At 32.4% G+C, this 24,428-nt stretch overlaps 1 protein-coding gene across 1 annotated transcript; it reads left to right on the forward strand.

Annotated features, from left to right (window-relative positions):
- The first annotated feature begins 2,021 nt into the window (after nucleotides 1–2,021).
- On the forward strand, nucleotides 2,022–24,094 carry LOC134681914 (hemicentin-1-like). The gene is made up of 11 exons (XM_063541546.1): nucleotides 2,022–2,212; nucleotides 2,604–2,716; nucleotides 4,525–4,567; nucleotides 5,851–6,036; nucleotides 16,037–16,209; nucleotides 17,729–17,960; nucleotides 19,114–19,350; nucleotides 20,484–20,656; nucleotides 22,177–22,408; nucleotides 23,565–23,801; nucleotides 24,037–24,094. Exons 1-11 carry the CDS (start codon nucleotides 2,170–2,172, stop codon nucleotides 24,066–24,068), a joined length of 1,701 nt encoding a protein of 566 aa, XP_063397616.1. The 5' UTR covers nucleotides 2,022–2,169; the 3' UTR covers nucleotides 24,069–24,094.
- Nucleotides 24,095–24,428: the final 334 nt, after the last annotated feature.

The following is a 24,428-nucleotide window of genomic DNA, read 5'->3' on the forward strand; positions in this document are numbered from 1 at the left end:
GCTATTTATTTAAAAGATAAATGTGTGTGAAATAAAATGTTCAGTGTTTCTGATTTTTCACAGTTTTGGTTTGTGACCCAGATTGTGTCAGTTAAATCGTTTTATGACTATGGAACAGCAGTATACTATTATTGCCTTAATTTAGAATGTAACAGTGTTGAAATACTGTTCTAAGTAGGTACATATGACACTAGTACTTTGATTACACACATATATATATATATAAGAAGATGGGGTATGATTGGCAATGAAACAAATATTCACAAAGGACAAAAATGACACACAAATTAACAAATATAAGTCACCTTGCAGCCTTCAACAAAGTCATACTTGTACACAGGGGTTTAAAAAAAGTGGCAGTAATATCATATCTACTTCTAGTAAAAAAGCAATTATTAGTTATTCTTAAATATCACAAATAACATCTAGTTTTCAAATCATTTCTGCCTCCATATGAAATGATTGCATGGCAACTTACGATTGGAAAAATTAATAACGTTCAAATGAGAGACTTCAAGAGGTTTGCAAAACAAGAAAAGTTTGCAAAACGTGCAAAATAAAAATGCCAAAAATATAAAGAATAGAGGAAAATAGGCAAACATACAGAGAAGAGAATAATGATATGATAAAAATATAGAAAATAGTCAATAACGATTGGAATAAATAAGGAATAGAGAAAAATAATAAAAACATGATAGTAAGGGCCCTTATCAAGATCAGCTTTACTGGGGTTAAGACGACTTAAAGTAAATGAAAATGTCCTTTCTTCAAAACAAAAGCAGTTAGGTCATTAATCATACAATGACGATTTTACACTTTCAGTTTTGAGTAAGAAACAAAATTTTTGCCACGATATTAAAAAGAGAAAACAAGGTCAATGTTCTAAAAGTTTTAAAATCTCACTGTGTAGTTTTTAATTCTCAGTGTTTGATTATTTGTTATGATCTAATCTAAGTAAGCACTGAAAGGATGTTTAAAACTTAATGTGTATTTTTCATTTTCAGTGTCTGCTTTAAAGTCCTTTAATCTTAATTGATTTCTTCTTTTTTTCTTCTTTTTTTTTTTTATCTCAGTGTGTATAATTTTTGTAAATGTCTTAAACATAGTTTGTCAAGAACAGCTTCCCATAACTATAATAAGCCTTAAACTATCAGTTAAATCTAAGAAAACAATAAAGCTGTTTTTTCCAAAAAAAATTCAAGGCTGAGTATATAATTATATGTGAACTTGAAATAAGAACACAAAAAGAACATTTACTATTACGGGATAAAAGTATATGAATATATTTTCAAACGACAAGGAAAACTTAAAATAGTGATACGTAACAGTAAAGAGCCTTGTTTCGGAATTCCTCATTGAGGTATTTTTAGTGTGAGAGGTTAACTAGTAAGTAAGCCATATGATACCGATCTGAAGGGAGAAAAATATCGATAGTTAGGTCCTTATAACGAGTCAGTATAAGAATATGGAGATGGGATATAAAAATATGAAGATGTTGTATGAAACAAATATACACAAAAACCTAATGACACATACATTCACAACTATAGGTCTCCGTACAGTCTTCAACAATGAGTTAAACTAGTCCGAAGGATCCAACCCCCTTAACATTGTACAGTGGTGTAACAGTAAAACATAAAAGCAAACTACAAAATCAGTTGATTATCTCATCAGATAGATACAAATTAAAAATACATCTAGCAAAACCCCAAAGTGGACATGACAGGGCATTTAAAAATCCATCAACAGAATGATATAAAGTACAGCATATATGTACAGATCTGCTAGTACTCGCAGTTGCTGACAGCTAGTTCATAGCCAATAACAATGAATAAAAAACAAACATGCATATAAAACTAAAATTATGTGATCGCCAATGTTACAACTTTCCCACAAGTAAGAAACAACAGGGCAAAGATGTATACAACTCTAGGTAATCATACGGAAATAATACGATCATTATAAAATAATGATCAATACTGAGGATATTAAACCATGCTGGTTAAATCTGTCAACTTCGTCCGTAGATAAGTGGTATATTTGAAATTCATTTTGTAAATTGCCCATTAGTATATAATTAGCATTTTAAATTATGATTTGTTCAATGTAAAATCGTATAAAAATGTAAAATAAATCGGTACAGGGACACCATTTTATTCTGATCTGAATATGATTTTACTTTTATTTTTAACGATTGGAATTCTTCATACAGGTAAGTGATTTTAAATTAATAATTAAGTTCTCAAAATTCAAACGGATTTCTAAAATACGAATTTGATCATATTTCTATCTCAAACACAAAATTATATATACAATGTATATATAGACAGTGATAGAGCTGAAGCCACTTTGGTCAAAGTTTGAGTAGTATTTCAATGAAGTACAGACGACTGTGTATTTACAGTATAGATCTAAAGCAATTAATACGCACATGACGGATACGAACAGCTTACTAGTATTCAAATACGGTAAACTAAAATTGAAGAGAAGTAATCATTTTTCTTTCATGCTAGAAAAAGAAGGAAACGTGAGGACTTTTATATATGTTATATACCAAAAATTTAATTAAAGGAATATTATATTGCTGATATCTTCAATTTCAGTTAAGGGAACTGAACCTGCAGTTGAAATATCATATGAAGAAGTAACCCCTCCATATATGGCAACTCTTTATTCCATAAGATGCTCGGTAACTCATATGCCTGTCAATTCCAATGTACGTCTAGGTATATATTTATAAGATGTGATATAGAATGATACATGATTTTTTAATAAGAAGCAAACAGTTTTAAAATGATGCTTCGTTTCTAATGGCTCTCGCTTTGTAAAAAGGTAATTAGTTGAAACATAAAAGATATAATAACATGAAACATGAAATAGAAAATAGAATTCAAAATTTCAACATATCGTGAATGATTAGATAAAAAGTCCATTGGAAGTTCATTTATCGGTGTTTTTTTTTTTTTTATATTAAACAAGATAACTCAAAAGTGCCATTGATAATTCGCACTGTTTAGAGAACAACACGTATATTACTTAAAAAAGGTCTTCATACTGTTTGGAAAAGGAGAGGCGGGAGAAACAAGAGCGACATTTATTAACTGACAACGCCGTGATTAGAATATAAAAAAACAGACAATCAATCGTACACAAAACACAACATAAAACACTAAAGACTAAGCAACTTGAACCCAACAAAAAATTGGGGGTGATCTCAGGTGTTCCAGAAGGATAAGCAGAACCTGCTTCACACATGGCATCCGTCGTGTTGCGTATGTTAGTACAAACCCGGTAATAAGCAGGGATACTGAATTATAATCATTACCTGGTTTGTTCTTATATGAGTAACACGACTGATGCCACATTGTTCAGCAAGGTATACTCACTCTTCTGAAGCACCTGAGGTCACCCCCGATTTTTGTGACCTGCCAATTTAGACTTATTACCGGTTTTGAACTAACATGAGCAACACGACAGGTGCCACATGTGGAGCAGGATTTGCTTACCCTTCCGGCACAAGTGAGGTCAAACACAGTTTCTGGTGGGTTCGTTTTTCTCAGTCTTTTGTTTTCAAAGATGTCATATGTGTACTGGTGTTTGTCTTTCCGTTTTTTGCTATGGCATTATCAGTTTGTTTTTGACTTATGAGTTTGAATCTTTATTTGGTATCTTTCGCCTCTTTTTTTAAATCATTATGATAAAACATAACAATACAATGAAATTAATTGATAAGATCATCAATCTTAATAATTGGACGCAATAGACCACTTTCGAGTTCATCCGTCACCGGAAAAAACTCGTCAATTATACGCGCCTTTATCATCGTCATTTGTGCGTTTAGAAGCGTCGTCACTTCCTTCCAATGTTGAGCGAGTGGTTGGAAAACTATAATTCTATATAGCACGAATTATTCGGCAAATTGAATTCTCAAAATTGACAATCAACACTGCTGTCATTAGGGAAATGTCAGTAAGTACCTACAGAGCAACCATTATTTCTAGTTTATCCTGCACAAAGACGATCACTAAGACGCTTGATGAACGTAAATAGTGCAGGGATACAGGCGAGCCCCTCTATCTGGCAAATGACGTCATAAAGGCGTGTATAATTGACGAGTTTTTGCCGGTGACGGATGAACTCGAAAGTGGTCTATTGGGATAAAAAGCTCTTTGTAAAATGTAACTTTCTAACGTCCGATATTGAGTTTAATATCATTATTTCATTTCAAACTGACATAAATATAACACTTTAGTTTTTTGTGCAATATGAAAAAGGGTTAGAAGTATAATTTGAAAGATGGTAGACTTATGAAAAAGTACATCATACGGGCGTTACGTCAGCATCAGACTAATCAGTGACATTCGAAACAAAGCAATTTTAATTATTCATCAGTTCATATCAAATAATATTTTTGATTCAAGTTTCGACTTCAAAATGATTTTTGTTAATAGGTGAAACTATATAATCTATGAACATATACACATTTGTCTTTATTACATGTCTTCCACACCTAATTACTTGCAGTTGTGGCTTTCGATGATTTCTTCAGCCGGCGGATATGTCGAAAGTAAGATATAACAAGTCTTCGTTAAAAGGGAGAAATGAAGCCAAGTCAAAAATCATTATTAAAAGACATCAGCCAAATCCATGGCAACAAAATCTGGGCAGACAAACAGTTTACAAAACACTTAACAATACATACAGAATAAGCAACGTTAAGACGATCCACACAAAAACAGTTATGAAAATGTATATTGATTTGATGCTAATTAAGTAACTAACTATTCGAATATTATTTTAATTACAAGTATAAAAAGTAAATTAACAAAGAAAAAAATCCAAGGTGAGCTCAACTCGAAAAGTCCATTATCAAATGGAATGATCGAAAACACATCAAACATCAGGCAATTTTTTATATAGAACATGGGGAATTAAACCCTGCTTTTTAGCTATCTAGATCTCTAACTTGTATGATAAATGCTTCATTATATTGACAATAATGTGTGAACAATACAAACAGATACAATATAAGTAAAAATGTCGGAAATAGGGATACAGCAGTCATCATTGTGTTATAATCTTTATCACTATAAAAACAAACAAAAATGTAAACACCGAAAAACAAAATGGCATATAGACAAAACACATATATGGAAATGAAAGACAAGAATAAAAAAAAAATTGGCGAGATCCATAAGTACCAAGCCACGCCAAAACGGTATTACCAAAAATGTAACAAATATAGACAAAAATATTATATACCTTCATGCGCACTTCATTGATGTGTAAACTCCGCTTAATATTTACCAACTTCACATTAGATTCTCTTCACATCCCATGAGTAATTATTGCTTAAATTTCTTCTAATGAACTTTTATAACTGTAAGACAAACAAGATCACTAGCAGGTCAACTCTTAGGGTTGTGAGTTCCAACCTCCGCTTTATACATACAAACTTAACATTAAGTTGTCTACACATTGAGTTCTCACATTTTAAAAATTTTCGAAATGATTGTCATCAATATAAAAGAAACTTGCAATTTTTTGGACATAAGTCTGTCAACTTTTGAGGTTGTGAGTTCGAACCACACTCGTGTTGACGTGTTTTTTCAACTCCGACCTTGATTGACTTCCTGTCGAAAGCCTGTTTACTCAAACAAACAAATAACCGATTCCGACCTTATTTGACTTCATGTCGAAAATTGGTTTACTCAAATAAACAAAAATTGACCACAATTTAAGTTAAGATTGCCGAATGTTGAGTCAAACACCATCGAACAAAAAAAACAAACAGAATAGTTCGAATGAAGTGTAAACATAATGAAACTAGTAATTATGATGTATGCTTAGATTTTACAGGTGAATCAAATAGACGTTTCTGGTTTACAGTCCGGAATGATTCAGACAGTAGTGTCACTGTTGTATTCGACCATTTCATTCCTCAATATGAAGGACAATATACATGTGTGGTTCGTGAAAAGACAGATGATAATCCATTGGAATGGTCTTCAAAGTCTGTCTATCTGAAGTATACTAGTAAGAAATGTTGAAGTATTAGTAAGGATTAATCTTTTCATGTATATTATGTCAAATATGAAAGGATAGATTTTAATGTTTTTTAAGAAGATATTCGCAATGGATGCACAATTTTTTTTTTAAAGGAAATTGATAGGCGATGCAAAGAAAACATTTCCGACAGTTATAGAAGATTTTTATTTCATTATAAGAATAAGAAGAGTTTGTCTGAATACCAATTGCAATGAGACAACCCTCCATCAAAATCCAAATGACGCAGAAAGTTAGCAACTATAAGTCACCATACGTCCTTCAAAATGAACAAAACCCATACCGCATAGTAAGGAAGGATAAATGTAAATCAATTCAAACGAAAATACTAACAACCTGACTTATGCACAAAGCAATTAACGGAATAAAAAGACATACAGCTGCTGCAACGAACGACAACAACTGAATTACAGACCCTACTTGAAACAGGCATATACAGAATTTGGCGGGTTAAACATGTTTGGCAAACAATCCCCCTAACCTTGGACAGTGATGTAACAGTACGACACAAAAACAAACTATACAAATCAATTGAAAAGGGCTTAACTCCAGAGATCGATACTAACAATAACACAAGAGAAACATAGTACGAATGTGAGAGTACTCGTAGTTTCTGAAAGCTAATTCAAAGCCATTAATAACTTTAAAACATCAGGTATCTAATATGGAACGCCGGAACTGTCTTATAGTGTAAATATTTAATGTGTTTTGTCACTTTGCCTTTACGTCCTGTCATTTCTTCTTTATGTTATGTGCAGATGCCTTTATATCCTGACACGGCATCTCTGTGTTATGTCAAATTAGTAATTTGTTTGGTCAAACAATTGTATGATATGTCATTGCTAAACTTTGTTGTGTAAAATATGCATTACATTATGCTGTAACTACTATATATTCTGTGAATACTTCGGAACTTTATGATCAACCACCTTTACATTCTTTCATATTTTATCTATGTTGTGTCTATTCTTCTTTTACGTAAGTCAGTTAATAATTGCGTCCTGTCTCAAGTGTTATTGTTATGTCAAATGTTCTAAACGTTTTGTTTTGATACACCTTTGTTCTATGTAAATCTCATGATATTATAGTCTTTTGGCGTTATGTTGTGTTTATACATATGTATCTCCAGTGAAAAACATAATACATCATGGTATAATTCATATGCGTTTTGCCGTACAGTTGATACTCTCTGTGAGCATTCATTACGTCATGTGCAAATGCATTTTACATTATGTGCAAACAACTAATACGTTTTGTGCAAACCTCGTTTACCTTATGTGCAATTATCGTTCACCCTATGTGCAAACATCGTTTTCCTTATGTTGAAACACCTATTACGTTATGTGCAAATACCTTTTAAGTTATGTATAAAAACTACATCATTATGTGCAAATACCTTTTAAGTTATGTATAAAAACTACATCATTATGTGCAAACACTATCACGTTATGTGCAAATACCGCTTACATTATGCGCAAACACCGATTACGATATGTGCAAATGCCTATTACATTATGTCCAAACATCTATTACGTTAGGTGCAAACACCTTTTACGTTATGTCCAAACACCAATTACGTTATGTGCAATCACCTATTACGTTCTGGTAAACGCTTTTTTGACACAGATTTTAAAAACAAAACGCATCAGTGATATACACTTTGAAAATTAAGAAAATTATAAGTTTTAGCTTTCTAAAAAGCTCTTAACTACTTCGCTGTATTCCTTTTAAAGGTAATATCCATTGGATGCTGAATGTGAACTGAAGGTAATATGTGTGCATCGGGTTGTTGATTTAGTATTGGAAATGTAGTATTTTTATATATTGATTGATATAAAAATGTTATATAGATATTTAGTTTTTTGTTCTACTTAAAGAGTGTGCGTTATACATCCATTCTTTTTATATTTTGTTCACTTTACTTGTTGAAAATTAAAATAATTACAAATATATAGTGTCTCTCTGGAGGTGTGCCTAAATTGACAGAAGTCATAAAATACATTTAATGCATTTTTGAAAATTTTGTACAGGATTATTTTTAGCAAACAAATCGTACATATTGCAGATTCGCAATGCAAGTAAAGACGTATTAATGATTGATATTTCAATTTTCAATTTCAGTGTGTAATATATGCATAATAAAACGACCATGAATTAATAATATTTGATCTGAAATGTAATACACACAGTTAATTTTCTGGCATTTGATGGCTTAATATCCTCAGAAGAGAACAGTCTGTAAATAATTATCTCATTTAAGCAAATATTTGTTGCTAATTTCAGTCACATCATGAAGCAACCAAACATAATTTAAATGTGACAAGTAATTATTTCAAGATGGAGTGTATATCGACTGAAACTAAAATCTCTGCCCTGTTATTCGAAGCAAAAAAAAGCTACATGTAAAAAACAAAATGCAACCTCATTTCTTTACGGAAAATGTGAACGGAAAATAAGTTGATATAAAAAAAAAAGAAGACGTGATATGATTGCCAATGAGACAACTCTCCACAAGAGACCAAAATGACACAGAAATAAACAACTTTAGGTCACCGTACGGCCTTCAACAATGAGCAAAGCCCATACCGCATAGTCAACAATAAAAGGCCTCGAAAAGAATATGTAAAACAATTCAAACGAGAGCACTAACGGCCTTATTCATGTAATGTTCTGTTACATCTGCACAAAGCAGGTCATTCCATAGGTCGCCATATCTTGCATACATCATCATAACATATGGTTTTGGAAGGCGCCAAATTACATTTATGAATTATAGACTTTTGACAAGGTCAACACATTATATATGCGTCTATTCAGATTATATTGACTGAGGACGAAGATATTTTCTGGCCACCTCTTATCTTGTATTTTTTATAATTAGCAGGCAAAACTGAGTTCCGAGCACCTTCTTAATCAAACTGCTTATAGTACCAACAAACGCAGCTCCATCATTTTCAAAAATGCTGGTTCCGCCACTGGTTATTGAATGAGAAATCAAAAAGAGTAAAAAAAAAGGTTTTTTTTAACATAAATTAATAATATGAAAATTTCGTTAAACTCGTTAGAAACATAAATAAAGTAAAAAAATCTTTAATATTTATACACACGTACAGAAAAGTGTGTACCGCATGCGGAAGAATATCCCAAGAACGTTTGCGATATCCCATGCAGAGTTATCTGTCTTTGCTCCCTCTCTCTGCGTGGGACATTGAATGTTTTGCTGGAAAATATGAATGCCCACTCAAATGCAATCTATTAGAAAAATCGAAATATTACAGAAGAGTGTCCACCATGCACTTGCACAACACTATAATTAATATAGTGCAATAGAATGATATACAAATGGATGAAAATTATATATACATGTAACTGTAATTTACAAATATTAAAATAATGCATAACAAAAAAACAGAGTTTAGTAGTTACTGATTTGTATCACTTCTACGATGAGGTTGAATTTATCATCCACGCACAGAAAATATATATATCTGTACTTTAACGTCACTTTGAGGTAAAGAGATGTGATTTGGTTTTCTGCGACAAGTGCTTGTGACCGTCCCCAAGAACTTGCGGTCATCCGATGTTCAGTACTTCAGTACTTTGATTCATATCTTTAACATAAAGATGTTCTCATAGTAATAAAACATAACAAGGCTTTTATATTTTTTACAAATGTCTTATTGTCCTTATATTATCTTGATTCATTTTGAGAACTCAAATCGTATCAATGACATACTGCACATTTAAAGATTTTTGAAAACTCGGAGTTAGCTGGCAATTGTTTCATGGTGCTTTAAACGGATGAACAAGAGGGTTACGAAATTTCAATAATACAAAACATGACAATTGAACTTTCTTGATTTATAATCAGTAGCAGGAAAATTACAGAAGAATTTTAGCCTTCCCTTTTGTGTTAAAGTCTGTCACAGTTTTCTTTTCGTTATATAGGTGATTTTTTTTTTAAAGAATTTTGACTAAATATGTTACGTCGATTTCAAGGCGAACAAGATTGCATCAATTCAAGATTGTGCCCGCACTTTGAGGATAATTTGGATTGAATCATATGAACTTCATGCCTCGCTAGCCATTTATAAAAAAAAAACGTCTCGCTTTATCAGTAGCCGAGAAAAGGGGGACCGATATATCTAAAAAATCGTAAGGGTTCCGTGGAAACCAGTGTCTCAACTATTTGTACTGTTAATCGCAGGCTCAACAAAAATGAGGTAAAAAATCAATAAAAATATTCCTCTTGATACGATCTTTGATTGTAAGAAGCTTCTGTCAACGTTTGGTAAAAATACAGGCTAGTTTTTGAATCTAATACATGTTGTAAATGTTTTAAAAAAAGAACTTCAGACTGTAATGTTAACTGGAAGTCCATTCATTAAGCCTCGGTCACACCTTACCGGATAGAACGAACGGACGCCTAACGGATGAAAATAAAAGTTGTCCGTTGACAAAATTGGTATCCGTTGGGAGTCCGTTGATGTACTGACCGAATAAAACGGACGTGTAACGGATGCATAACGGACACACACCGTATATGCAACGTACGAGAAACGGACACGTACCGGACAGAACGGATGTCGAACGTACATCCAACGGACGAGTACCGCATAAAACGGACACCTAACGGAAGCGTACCGGATTAAACGGATGAACAAGATATACGGAAAAATCAAAAGCAACAATAATAATACATGTAAATCGCATAAATATTCAAAATGTTTCTGTGTAACTGGTTTTGGTTTGTTCTTCAAATTTCCGCCAAAGGGCAGTATATGGCCTGAATACAGAACTGCTTGATTGTGAAGACGTGCCTATACTCTAAGATCGATTATGAATAATAAGAATTCATGAACCTTAAGAAATTTGACAAACCAATACTTGGCATTTCTGACGCGAAATTTTCAATTGGCATTTATCCGTTTCAGATCCGTTCAATATCCGTTTTATCCGTTATACGTCCGGTAGAAGTCCGTTGGTGAATTTTATCTTCCAGACATCAAACGGATATATAACGGACACGTAACGGATACAAAACGAAAACGAAACGGACGAGTACCGTACAAAACAGACGCCTAACATTTTATCCGTTGGACGTCCGTTCAAAGTTTTGAACATGCTCAAAATTTTCCACCGGACAGAACGGACGTCGACTGATTAAACGTACGCTTAACGGACATGCAACGTATATGGACGGACGTCTAACGGATAAAAATGGACGTCTTACGGACATGAAAGGTTTGAAAAAAAGTTATCCGTTAGGCGTCCGTTCGAGCTATCCGGTAAGGTGTGATCGAGGCTTAAGTAAAACACAGGTACAAAATCTTAACAAAATTTCCTTCTAGATACTACCTTTTGATCACAAACAAGCTTCTGTCCAAGTTTGGTTCAAATCCAAAAGATTATAAGAAAGTTATTAAAATTCTAAAAACATTAACCGCAGAGTGAATATGTAATATTTCCTGGCAGAAAATCTAAGTTCATTTATAAGTAAAATACGGAAAAAAATGAATTTTATTTTTAAAAATTTTAATTCTGGATACTACATGTATCTTATGATCATAAACAAGCTTCTGTCCAAGTTTGGTAGAAATCCAGTATAGTTTAAGAAAGTTATTACAATTTCAAAAACTTTAACCACAGAGTGAATATTTGTGGACGCCGCCGCCGACGACGATGACGACACCGACGACGACGGAGTGTAGGATCGCTATGTCTCGCTTTTTCGACAAAAATGGCAATATTCAACGGAAACTGTCAAAACATAATTTAGATCCAATGGAATATATTTAAGAAATAATTCTTTCATGCCATGCTCTATGCTCATTTTAACATGGGTAGGCATTATATTTGTTAATATCTTACTACCGAGCGTTAGCGAGGTATTAAATGTTTACAAATATAATGCCTAGCCATGTTAAAATGAGCATAGAGCATGGCATGATAGAATTATTTCGATTCTAATAGGAATATTTTGAACTTTGTTCTTCGAAGCGGACCCATAGTAGACGCTCGAAACGTCGCCATTTTGATTGATGAACAAAAACGTTATAGAAAAATCAACAGTTTATTAATAAAAAAAAACAACAGAAAAATTGTAACTTACTTTTAGAATGTTTTTATTTAATTTTCTAGCGAGCAACACCAACAAAAATGTCCATTTGTATCTCTGATGTTGTTTAAAAATTCATCTGACATTGCAATTTCAATTGTGACGTCAATCACGTGCAGCCCATGTTCTATTCGAATTAGAACATGGCTTTGTACCCAAAGCTAAAGAAGCACGTCCTATCAGAATATGAAATTTTATATTTTTTAAAATAAGATTCGTCAGAATAGTGATGTGCAGCAAATTCCTTTTATGAACATTTGGCTTAATTGTGTATTTAGCTATATTTATCGAACCATTCGCGTTCATAACTAAACGCATCGAAGCTTACCGTTAATACCGTATATCCCGTAATAATATTCATTGAATTTATGACTCTCCGTTCGGAAAATAAGTTTATGTTTCTAATTTATACGCCGATATTCGTTGAACTATTGAACAGAAAGATAAACTCATACAAACAACTGTGGAATAATGTATTGATTATAAATGTACTTCGTCGGTAAACGTGAAATTTATTTGTACGAGCTTTAAAAACAGGACGAAAAGCGAGGCTTGCCGAATTTTCTCCTGTTTCGCAGCGAGAACCAATACATTTTATTTTTAGGACAATGTACATATATTGTTTACAATTTACACCTGGTTTTTGAGAATAAGTTGTTTAAATCTTAACCATTGTCTCTGATTTTTACAATTATTGAAACGCAGACTCGAAGAAAACCCCAAAATGAACTATTACCAGAAGGAAATCCATATTACCGATTGATCAACATGAAATCGGGTAGCAGGAAAATTTATTTGTATTTGTACAAACAAAGCAAAAACAATGTTGTTTACCTGTTATTTGTATACAATAACTAGCTAATAGCAGGATAAAAGCGAATTACTTAACTGTAACAATTTTTTTTTTAAACTGGTGAAAAAATTAAATGGGTTAAAAAAATAAATAGATTAGCTGACTATGCGGTATGTTTTGTTTTGTTTGTTGAAGGCCATAAGGGGATCTATTGTTATTTATTTCTTTGTCATTTGGTCTTTCGTGGAGAATTGTCTCATTGGCATTCATACCACATCTTCTTTATAGATAGTCAGTATTTTCTGAAATTCAAAAGGAAAATTATGTTATGATGACCATTTTAGCAACGAAATTATTTATTCTTATAGACAACAAAAGAAACGATATGCACATCACTTATAAAAAAAATAATAGAAGAAAACAATAATAATTTACTAGATTATGTATTTTTTTTGTATCGTTCATGATGACACGATTCGAAAAGTTACCGGACCAAATACGGATAAATGAAAGTCTTTTTCTGGAGTTTCAAGTTGCGGGATTTAATTTCGAGTATGGCTAGTGAAGGTGAAACAAGGCTGATAACCCTTTCTTTCAGAATAATATGTGTATGCGTCATTTTTGTGGATTACAGGATAAGGCAGTTTTTAATATGAAAAAAATCTGTTTTTTTTTTTTTAGAGAAAATGCAGCTTTTTGTTACACCCGTCTACCTGTCTGATCCAAAATCGGATCAAATTTTTCCAACATCCCTGTGAGTTTAAAAACAAATTATCAGATAAGAGGGGCGGGTCACCTGACCACCCCTTTCCAGGACACCCACCTTTTCAACACGACTTGTCAGGGACGGAGGAAATAATAAGTCTTAGGAAGGTTATTCAGAATAATATTCACAACTGTTACAGGAAATGAACGAAAATAAAATCTTAAACATTTTGTAGGATTCCTTAGCTGCTACATGAATAGTGGGAGACGTCATTACATTTGTAGCATTACTCTAGTACATATGAAAACCATACTGGGAGGGTAATAACAAATCATCCTGGTCTCTTGTGAAGAGTTGTCAAATTATCATTCGTACCACACCTTCTTTTTTATATCGTTTTGTTCCTTACGGTTGCACCTCTTGGACACTAGTGTCGTGTATGTATATTTGTTAAAATTTTCAACAAGTAAATTGAACAAATTTTCAAATAAAATTTAGTATGGAACTGGGGAATGTGTCAAAGAGACAACAACCCGACCATAGAAAAAACAACAGCATGGATGCATAACGCACACTTTTAAAGTGGAGCAAAATAATTTCCCATAACACTAGATACATTGTATGTATATAGCATTTTTACACCAATCAATATAATTATAAAAATCCACAGTTTGTAAGAAAGGTCAAAATTTTAATTTTCTTCATTTTCAAATGCATATCATTGATGCGTTTTGTTTAAATCTGTGTCAAAAAAGCGTTTACCAGAACGTAATAGGTGTTTGCACATAACGTAATAGGTGTTTGGACATAACGTAATAGATGTTTGGACATAATGTAATAGGCATTTGCACATAACTTACATGGTGTTTGCACATAATGTAAGCGGTATTTGCACATAACGTAATAGTGTTTGCACATAATGATGTATTTTTTATACATAACTTAATAGGTATTTGCACATAACGTAATAGGTGTTTGCACATAAGGTAAACGATGTTCGCACATAGGGTGAACGATATTAGCACATAAGGTAAACGAGGTTTGCACAAAACGTATTAGTTATTTGCACATAATGTAAAAGGCATTTGCACATGACGTAATGAATGCTCACAGAGAGTATCAACTGAACGGCAAAACGCATATGAATTATACCATGATGTATTATGTTTCTCAATGGAGATACATATGTATAAACACAACATAACGCCAAAAGACTATAATATCATGAGATTTACATAGAACAAAGGTGTATCAAAACAAAACGTTTAGAACATTTGACATAACAATAACACTTGAGACAGGACGAAATTATTAACTGACTTACGTAAAAGAAGAATAGACACAACATAGATAAAATATGAGAGAAGGTAAAGGTGGTTGATCATAAAGTTCCGAAGTATTCACAGAATATATAGTAGTTACAGCATAATGTAATGCATATTTTACACAACAAAGTTTAGCAATGACATATCATACAATTGTTTGACCAAACAAATTACTAATTTGACATAACACAGAGATGCCGTGTCAGGATATAAAGGCATCTGCACATAACATAAAGAAGAAATGGCAGGACGTAAAGGCAAAGCGACAAAACACATTAAATATTTACACTATAAGACAGTTCCGGCGTTCCATAATCTAAGACTAAAATATCTACATCTATGGGTTCGGTAAACAACATCACCGTAAAAATAGGATGTACTATCCTGCTTCTACAGGACTGGTCCAGCCTAACTCCAAACGAAATATGTGTATCTATTGAAGAATTTAGTAAAAGTTTAAAGTAATTTGTAGTAACGAAATCCTTGATTCAATAATTTACCTGTAATACATAGATTAGTTCATTGAAATCCAAAATATCACTACGGACACGGGCATACCGAAGGGGTTGTGTAATATAAACACTGTAAGATTCTTACATCCACTATACACGTGTTGATATTTAGTAGAGAACAGCATACAGTTTATTGTGTTTTATAACTTACTATTTAAAATCGGTGGTTAAATCGAGCAAATCTCATTGAGTAGAAATTCCTTTATAATTTTAGTTCCAATTGGAAGATATATTCTGACATATTGTTTCAACTGGGACAAAATATTACAGTATTTGTTGACGGAATACAGGGTATCAATAATTATTTCAACAGGAATAGCTATGACAATGCAAATGATTGTTTTTTTACAAAGTTTCCAGAAAAATTTCTGATTGGATAAACAATTATACATTTGACAAAGGCTTAAATATTGAAACAAGTAAATACAAAATATATTTTTGGTTCTCATTAATGTCAAAACTAACCACTTACGCACAGTCTTTATTTTAAAAAGACGTGACTAATATATTTTGCAGCTATGCCCGAAATACAGGATTTGATATATGATCATGCATACATATTTAATTATGATCATAGGCGACTATTTTTGAATGATGGTTCTGCACTTCAGTTGCAATGTGCGGCTTCTGGTGTTCCAGAACCTAAAGTTGAATGGAAAAAGAAAGGGAATGACAACTATGTAATTGAGGTGAATGGCAACTGTTCATATAGACACTAAATTGTTTTTATTTTACTTTAAAATACCCAAATTACCCAATGCCATGAAAAATGATTCGCGGACCTAATAGTTTTTTTGTTTATTATGTTAGTAAATCATGTATATACGCTCGAAGTAAATATTAAAATGTCGCATTCAATCAATTATACATCAAAATAAACCTTCTTCCATTTTAGGGTACTTTTTAACGGACTTACAATTTATTTCTTCTTCATTTATTTTTCTGTTGAATAGCAACGAAATTATGTGACAAACAGTCCAGTAATGATATGTATATTTCTTATTGTCCTCATGGAACGTTGATGGTGGTAAATCGAGAAAATCTCTTCGGATGCATCAGATTAATCAAACGTTATTTCTGGCGCTGTGCCGATACTGCTTTAATATTATTCTAAAAGAATTCAAATTCTTTAAATTAAATTTTTGATTTTCAATATTTTGTTTACTGCTGAATAGTTGTTAGGAAACTATGATTATAAAATTTATCTGAGTTACATCGTTTATCTGCGTACTTCAAATATGAGTGCAACATTTTCGAACTTCTAGATTTCCTTGGTTTATATCTTTATCAAGACAAATGCATTGGATGCACTGTGCAGTTTTTTGTAAGAACTAAATATGTTTGATGCATATTGATTCAAAATGTGGAAAATACTATAGCATAGAAAGCTCTTTCCATTCATCTATTTTTGACTTATTCCTTACATACCTCAGCCTCATACGTTTTCAAAATTTTGCTTGAGATGTTATCTCTGTATTATACAAAACTTCTGTCAAAAATTCATAATAGATAACCCAAAACCGTATGCAAGTTAATTGAAAAAACACTAAGCCCATTGATCTGTCAAATATATCGAAAACAGAAAATAAATAGTTTCACAATTTGGCTCCTTTGATCATGCTGTCCAAGATTCTTGAAATCAGATGAATGTTTGGCATAGTCATTGGTGTCTAATAATAAAAGAAAATTGACCACACACTTAACCTAAATGTTAATGATGCCAAATGGATGTAGAATTGATATGTCTCGCTTTCGCGACTTTCGTCGCAGATTCGACAACAATATATTTTCAATTGTATCGGCAATACAGACTACCAAAATAATGTTAAAAGTATAAAAACTACACAAACAAGATTTTATCAAAGAATACTAGTAGTTACTGTATATAAGCTAAGTATACTATATTTGCAATAGTTGGTATCATGTCTATGTTTACTGTTATATCGGTCGTTTTATTTTTTCAAAATAATTAAAAATACAGAAAAAAATATTTTCCTGTGCATTTCCAAAAGTCAACATTGATTCAGAAATATAGTTAACTAAAACACAAATATTTTAGTCGTGTTTGAAACTGTAAATGAGTTAATCAAAATAAATCCCCTATCAAGCTAAGAAGCAATACACAGACAAGCGTTCAGATAAAACCATTTTAACTATATCAATCAAGGAAGACAGAAATTAAGGATAATTTTAAACTGTATGATTCAGGGTCCATTGTTGGATGTGCCATCAGTGACCAAAGCCGATAGTGGGTTTTATTTTTGTGAAGCTGATAATGGTATAGGCGATCCAGTGAGAAGTACAGAATTAGAAGTTAAGGTATTGGACTTCTTCCCACCAAAAATGAGGTATACTTCGGAACCAGTTATAACAATTACAGAAGATTTAAACCGTTACTGGAGGATGGCAATGGGTACCAAAATGGAGGTCTTGGTTAATGGTCAGTTAAATAATAGTATATAGTATATAATGAACCACAAATGAAACACTCAAGGACTGAGGGGCGTCTGGTCTATCAATCACTAGCCTGTCAACACTGAGGTTGTAAGTTCGGACTCCGCTCGTGACAGCTGCTTTTGATTCCTATCTTAATTGAATAGGATTGTCAGTTTTCCTACTAAAGATCGGTGGTTCTCTCCGGGAACTCCGGCTTCCTCCACCAATTCCACCGAGATATAGCTAAGAGTGCTGAAACTGAAAGTTGCGTAAGACAGCAAAAAACAATCAAGCAGTCCTCTTTTTTGAGATGCACATTTACAGTTGCGTAATAACAATCAATATACAAAAATGATCTCAATCAACTTACAATTAATTTACAGTAAACGATTAAATGTTTTTTTTCTGGTTTTGTTTTGTTTTTTAGATTCCATTTTGATAAGGTATATTCCACATTTCATTTTATTCAAAGTTAAAATTATTTGAGTTCTACACATAAACAGAGTAAGCCTGGTGATTTGATGAGTTTCAGGGGTTGTTTGTTCGACATAATTTCATTTCAACTTTGTTGGAAATTTCAGGATAATAAATCATGAACGGACATACACAAACATTCACTAGTTGAAACGAAATGGTTACGATTATTTGTAAAGTTATATAGATAAATCAATGGTTAAAAAATTGACGAATGTATAATAAACATTATATTACACAGTTAGCCTCTGCATATAAATTTTTAAGATGCCTTTATTTCGTGGACGGTTCAGATCCTGAGTATAAACGTCCGTTTACTTGGACTTTTACATGTATCAGGTTACTGTCTCATTGACACATAACCAGAATGTCTTGTTGTGTATACCATCTAGCCATTTTATTTATTAATCAAATTGACCATTTGGTAAACATCGACAGCAATAAAACAGCTCAAATTAATTATTGTAACTGAAAGGAGACGTGGGGCATACGTCCATACGACAGAAACCCCAAAGATATCTCGTAATCAGCATAGTATGATCTTCAACAACAGATAGGTGTCTATTCAAAATCATTATGCACATTGTGATAGATTCACACTAATGTCATTTAGATATCATATAACCTCTAGTATCAGTATATGTATCCAATAATAATGTCCTCTTAATCTTATATCTTTGTAGGTCTACCTCCTCCAACCGTCACATGGTGGAAGGAGACTGAAATTGGAAGAGAGCGGATTATGAGAGAAAGTACTTCTACTCATCGTTTTTCAATTTATGAGGGTTTTGTCATATATCCTGAGACCGAGACAGATCACGAACTGTTTATAGACGCTCCTACGCAGTTTCAGCTAGGCACCTATGTTGCTAAGGCAGAAAACAGTCTTGGTGTTACCGAATTAAATTTTACAATTAATGGTAAGATTAAGTATAGATGAAAAATTCGATTTGACCTTATTATTGTTTTGATTCGAACGCCACTGGTGAGTCATATGTAGACAAAACGCACATTCTGCGTTCCAGATAATAAAACCTGGAATCTTTGTTGGTTTTTTTTTAAAGTAATTTTTGTCATGAAATAACGCCGAAGTGTTTCTTTTAAAAGATTGTACTATCATATTCGTTAATACTTTTGTCTTTCTTTTTTTTTGTCCCCCTAACCTTGGACAGTGATGTAACAGTACGACACAAAAACAAACTATACAAATCAATTGAAAAGGGCTTAACTCCAGAGATCGATACTAACAATAACACAAGAGAAACATAGTACGAATGTGAGAGTACTCGTAGTTTCTGAAAGTTAATTCAAAGCCATTAATAACTTTAAAAAATCAGGTATCTAAGACTAAAATATCTACATCTATGGGTTCGGTAAACAACATCACCGTAAAAATAGGATGTACTATCCTGCTTCTACAGGACTGGTCCAGCCTAACTCCAAACGAAATATGTGTATCTATTGAAGAATTTAGTAAAAGTTTAAAGTAATTTGTAGTAACGAAATCCTTGATTCAATAATTTACCAGTAATACATAGATTAGTTCATTGAAATCCAAAATATCACTGCAGACACGGGCATACCGAAGGGGTTGTGTAATATAAACACTGTAAGATTCTTACATCCACTATACACGGGTTGATATTTAGTAGAGAACAGCATACAGTTTATTGTGTTTTATAACTTACTATTTAAAATCGGTGGTTAAATCGAGCAAATGTCATTGAGTAGAAATTCCTTCATAATTTTAGTTCCAATTGGAAGATATATTCTGACATATTGTTTCAACTGGGACAAAATATTACAGTATTTGTTGACGGAATACAGGGTATCAATAATTATTTCAACAGGAATAGCTATGACAATGCAAATGATTGTTTTTTTACAAAGTTTCCAGAAAAATTTCTGATTGGATAAACAATTATACATTTGACAAAGGCTTACATATTGAAACAAGTAAAAACAAAATATATTTTTGATTCTCATTACTGTCAAAACTAACCACTTACGCACAGTCTTTATTTTAAAAAGATGTGACTAATATATTTTGCAGCTATGCCCGAAATACAGGATTTGATATATGATCATGCATACACATTTAATTATGATCATAGGCGACTATTTTTGAATGATGGTTCTGCACTTCAGTTGCAATGTGCGGCTTCTGGTGTTCCAGAACCTAAAGTTGAATGGAAAAAGAAAGGGAATGACAACTATGTAATTGAGGTGAATGGCAAATGTTCATATAGACACTAAATTGTTTTTATTTTACTTTAAAATACCCAAATTACCCAATGCCATGAAAAATGATTCGCGGACCTAATAGTTTTTTTTGTGTATTATGTTAGTAAATCATGTATATACGCTCGAAGTAAATATTAAAATGTCGCATTCAATCAAATATACATCAAAATAAACCTTCTTCCATTTTAGGGTACTTTTTAACGGACTTACAATTTATTTCTTCTTCATTTATTTTTCTGTTGAATAACAACGAAATTATGTGACAAACAGTCCAGTAATGATATGTATATTTCTTATTGTCCTCATGGAACGTTGATGGTGGTAAATCGAGAAAATCTCTTCGGATGCATCAGATTAATCAAACGTTATTTCTGGCGCTGTGCCGATACTGCTTTAATATTATTCTAAAAGAATTCAAATTCTTTAAATTTAATTTTTGATTTTCAATATTTTGTTTACTGCTGAATAGTTGTTAGGAAACTATGATTATAAAATTTATCTAAGTTACATCGTTTATCTGCGTACTTCAAATATGAGTGCAACATTTTCGAACTTCTAGATTTCCTTGGTTTATATCTTTATCAAGACAAATGCATTGGATGCACTGTGCAGTTTTTTGTAAGAACTAAATATGTTTGATGCATATTGATTCAAAATGATGAAAATACTATAGCATAGAAAGCTCTTTCCATTCATCTATTTTTGACTTATTCCTTACATACCTCAGCCTCATACGTTTTCAAAATTTTGCTTGAGATGTTATCTCTGTATTATACAAAACTTCTGTCAAAAATTCATAATAGATAACCCAAAACCGTATGCAAGTTAATTGAAAAAACACTAAGCCCATTGATCTGTCAAATATATCGAAAACAGAAAATAAATAGTTTCACAATTTGGCTCCTTTGATCATGCTGTCCAAGATTCTTGAAATCAGATGAATGTTTGGCATAGTCATTGGTGTCTAATAATAAAAGAAAATTGACCACACACTTAACCTAAATGTTAATGATGCCAAATGGATGTAGAATTGATATGTCTCGCTTTCGCGACTTTCGTCGCAGATTCGACAACAATATATTTTCAATTGTATCGGCAATACAGACTACCAAAATAATGTTAAAAGTATAAAAACTACACAAACAAGATTTTATCAAAGAATACTAGTAGTTACTGTATATAAGCTAAGTATACTATATTTGCAATAGTTGGTATCATGTCTATGTTTACTGTTATATCGGTCGTTTTATTTTTTCAAAATAATTAAAAATACAGAAAAAAATATTTTCCTGTGCATTTCCAAAAGTCAACATTGATTCAGAAATATAGTTAACTAAAACACAAATATTTTAGTCGTGTTTGAAACTGTAAATGAGTTAATCAAAATAAATCCCCTATCAAGCTAAGAAGCAATACACAGACAAGCGTTCAGATAAAACCATTTTAACTATATCAATCAAGGAAGACAGAAATTAAGGATAATTTTAAACTGTATGATTCAGGGTCCATTGTTGGATGTGCCATCAGTGACCAAAGCCGATAGTGGGTTTTATTTTTGTGAAGCTGATAATGGTATAGGCGATCCAGTGAGAAGTACAGAATTAGAAGTTAAGGTATTGGACTTCTTCCCACCAAAAATGAGGTATACTTCGGAACCAGTTATAACAATTACAGAAGATTTAAACCGTTACTGGAGGATGGCAATGGGTACCAAAATGGAGGTCTTGGTTAATGGTCAGTTAAATAATAGTATATAGTATATAATGAACCACAAATGAAACACTCAAGGACTGAGGGGCGTCTGGTCTATCAATCACTAGCCTGTCAACACTGAGGTTGTAAGTTCGGACTCCGCTCGTGACAGCTGCTTTTGATTCCTATCTTAATTGAATAGGATTGTCAGTTTTCCTACTAAAGATCGGTGGTTCTCTCCGGGAACTCCGGCTTCCTCCACCAATTCCACCGAGATATAGCTAAGAGTGCTGAAACTGAAAGTTGCGTAAGACAGCAAAAAACAATCAAGCAGTCCTCTTTTTTGAGATGCACATTTACAGTTGCGTAATAACAATCAATATACAAAAATGATCTCAATCAACTTACAATTAATTTACAGTAAACGATTAAATGTTTTTTTTCTGGTTTTGTTTTGTTTTTTAGATTCCATTTTGATAAGGTATATTCCACATTTCATTTTATTCAAAGTTAAAATTATTTGAGTTCTACACATAAACAGAGTAAGCCTGGTGATTTGATGAGTTTCAGGGGTTGTTTGTTCGACATAATTTCATTTCAACTTTGTTGGAAATTTCAGGATAATAAATCATGAACGGACATACACAAACATTCACAAGTTGAAACGAAATGGTTACGATTATTTGTAATTTAGTTATATAGATAAATCAATGGTTAAAAAATTGACGAATGTATAATAAACATTATATTACACAGTTAGCCTCTGCATATAAATTTTTAAGATGCCTTTATTTCGTGGACGGTTCAGATCCTGAGTATAAACGTCCGTTTACTAGGACTTTTACATGTATCAGGTTACTGTCTCATTGACACATAACCAGAATGTCTTGTTGTGTATACCATCTAGCCATTTTATTTATTAATCAAATTGACCATTTGGTAAACATCGACAGCAATAAAACAGCTCAAATTAATTATTGTAACTGAAAGGAGACGTGGGGCATACGTCCATACGACAGAAACCCCAAAGATATCTCGTAATCAGCATAGTATGATCTTCAACAACAGATAGGTGTCTATTCAAAATCATTATGCACATTGTGATAGATTCACACTAATGTCATTTAGATATCATATAACCTCTAGTATCAGTATATGTATCCAATAATAATGTCCTCTTAATCTTATATCTTTGTAGGTCTACCTCCTCCAACCGTCACATGGTGGAAGGAGACTGAAATTGGAAGAGAGCGGATTATGGGAGAAAGTACTTCTACTCATCGTTTTTCAATTTATGAGGGTTTTGTCATATATCCTGAGACCGAGACAGATCACAAACTGTTTATAGACGCTCCTACGCAGTTTCAGCTAGGCACCTATGTTGCTAAGGCAGAAAACAGTCTTGGTGTTACCGAATTAAATTTTACAATAAATGGTAAGATTAAGTATAGATGAAAAATTCGATTTGACCTTATTATTGTTTTGATTCGAACGCCACTGGTGAGTCATATGTAGACAAAACGCACATTCTGCGTTCCAGATAATAAAACCTGGAATCTTTGTTGGGTTTTTTTTAAAGTAATTTTTGTCATGAAATAACGCCGAAGTGTTTCTTTTAAAAGATTGTACTATCATATTCGTTAATACTTTTGTCTTTCTTTTTTTTGTAGCTGCTGAGACTACGTATACAATACAGAGATAAAGAGTATGCTTATTGAGCTGACCACATTTAAATAAAGTGAATATATATTTCTTCATATTGATAAATGATTCATAATTTGCCATAGTTCGACTTTTTTTCTTATTTGACTTAAGTATCTTATGTCTAAAATCATTGATATTTCATGTCCCTTGCAATTTTTGACATGTTCAAACTTGAAATAAACATGAATTTGTAATACAAATATTTTCTAAATTTCATGTAAGCAAGGATGTAATACGATATTCCTTGTTTGTTAAGCATATGGAAATAGGACCATTAACAGACCGATAGACGGACGGATGGTCAAACAGTATATACCCCGGCTTCTTCGTAGAGTGGGTTATTATCTATTCTCCGACT

Source organism: Mytilus trossulus, chromosome 8, assembly GCF_036588685.1.
Source record: "Mytilus trossulus isolate FHL-02 chromosome 8, PNRI_Mtr1.1.1.hap1, whole genome shotgun sequence".
NCBI lineage: Eukaryota > Metazoa > Mollusca > Bivalvia > Mytilida > Mytilidae > Mytilus > Mytilus trossulus.

Excerpts from the sequence above, each read along its gene's own strand:
- LOC134681914 (XM_063541546.1), top strand. The coding sequence starts at position 2,170 with ATGATTTTACTTTTATTTTTAACGATTGGAATTCTTCATACAG. Across the intron at positions 16,210-17,728 it reads ATGACAACTATGTAATTGAG|GGTCCATTGTTGGATGTGCC; the intron begins GTGAATGGCAAC and ends TGTATGATTCAG. Across the intron at positions 19,351-20,483 it reads ATTAAATTTTACAATTAATG|CTATGCCCGAAATACAGGAT; the intron begins GTAAGATTAAGT and ends TATATTTTGCAG.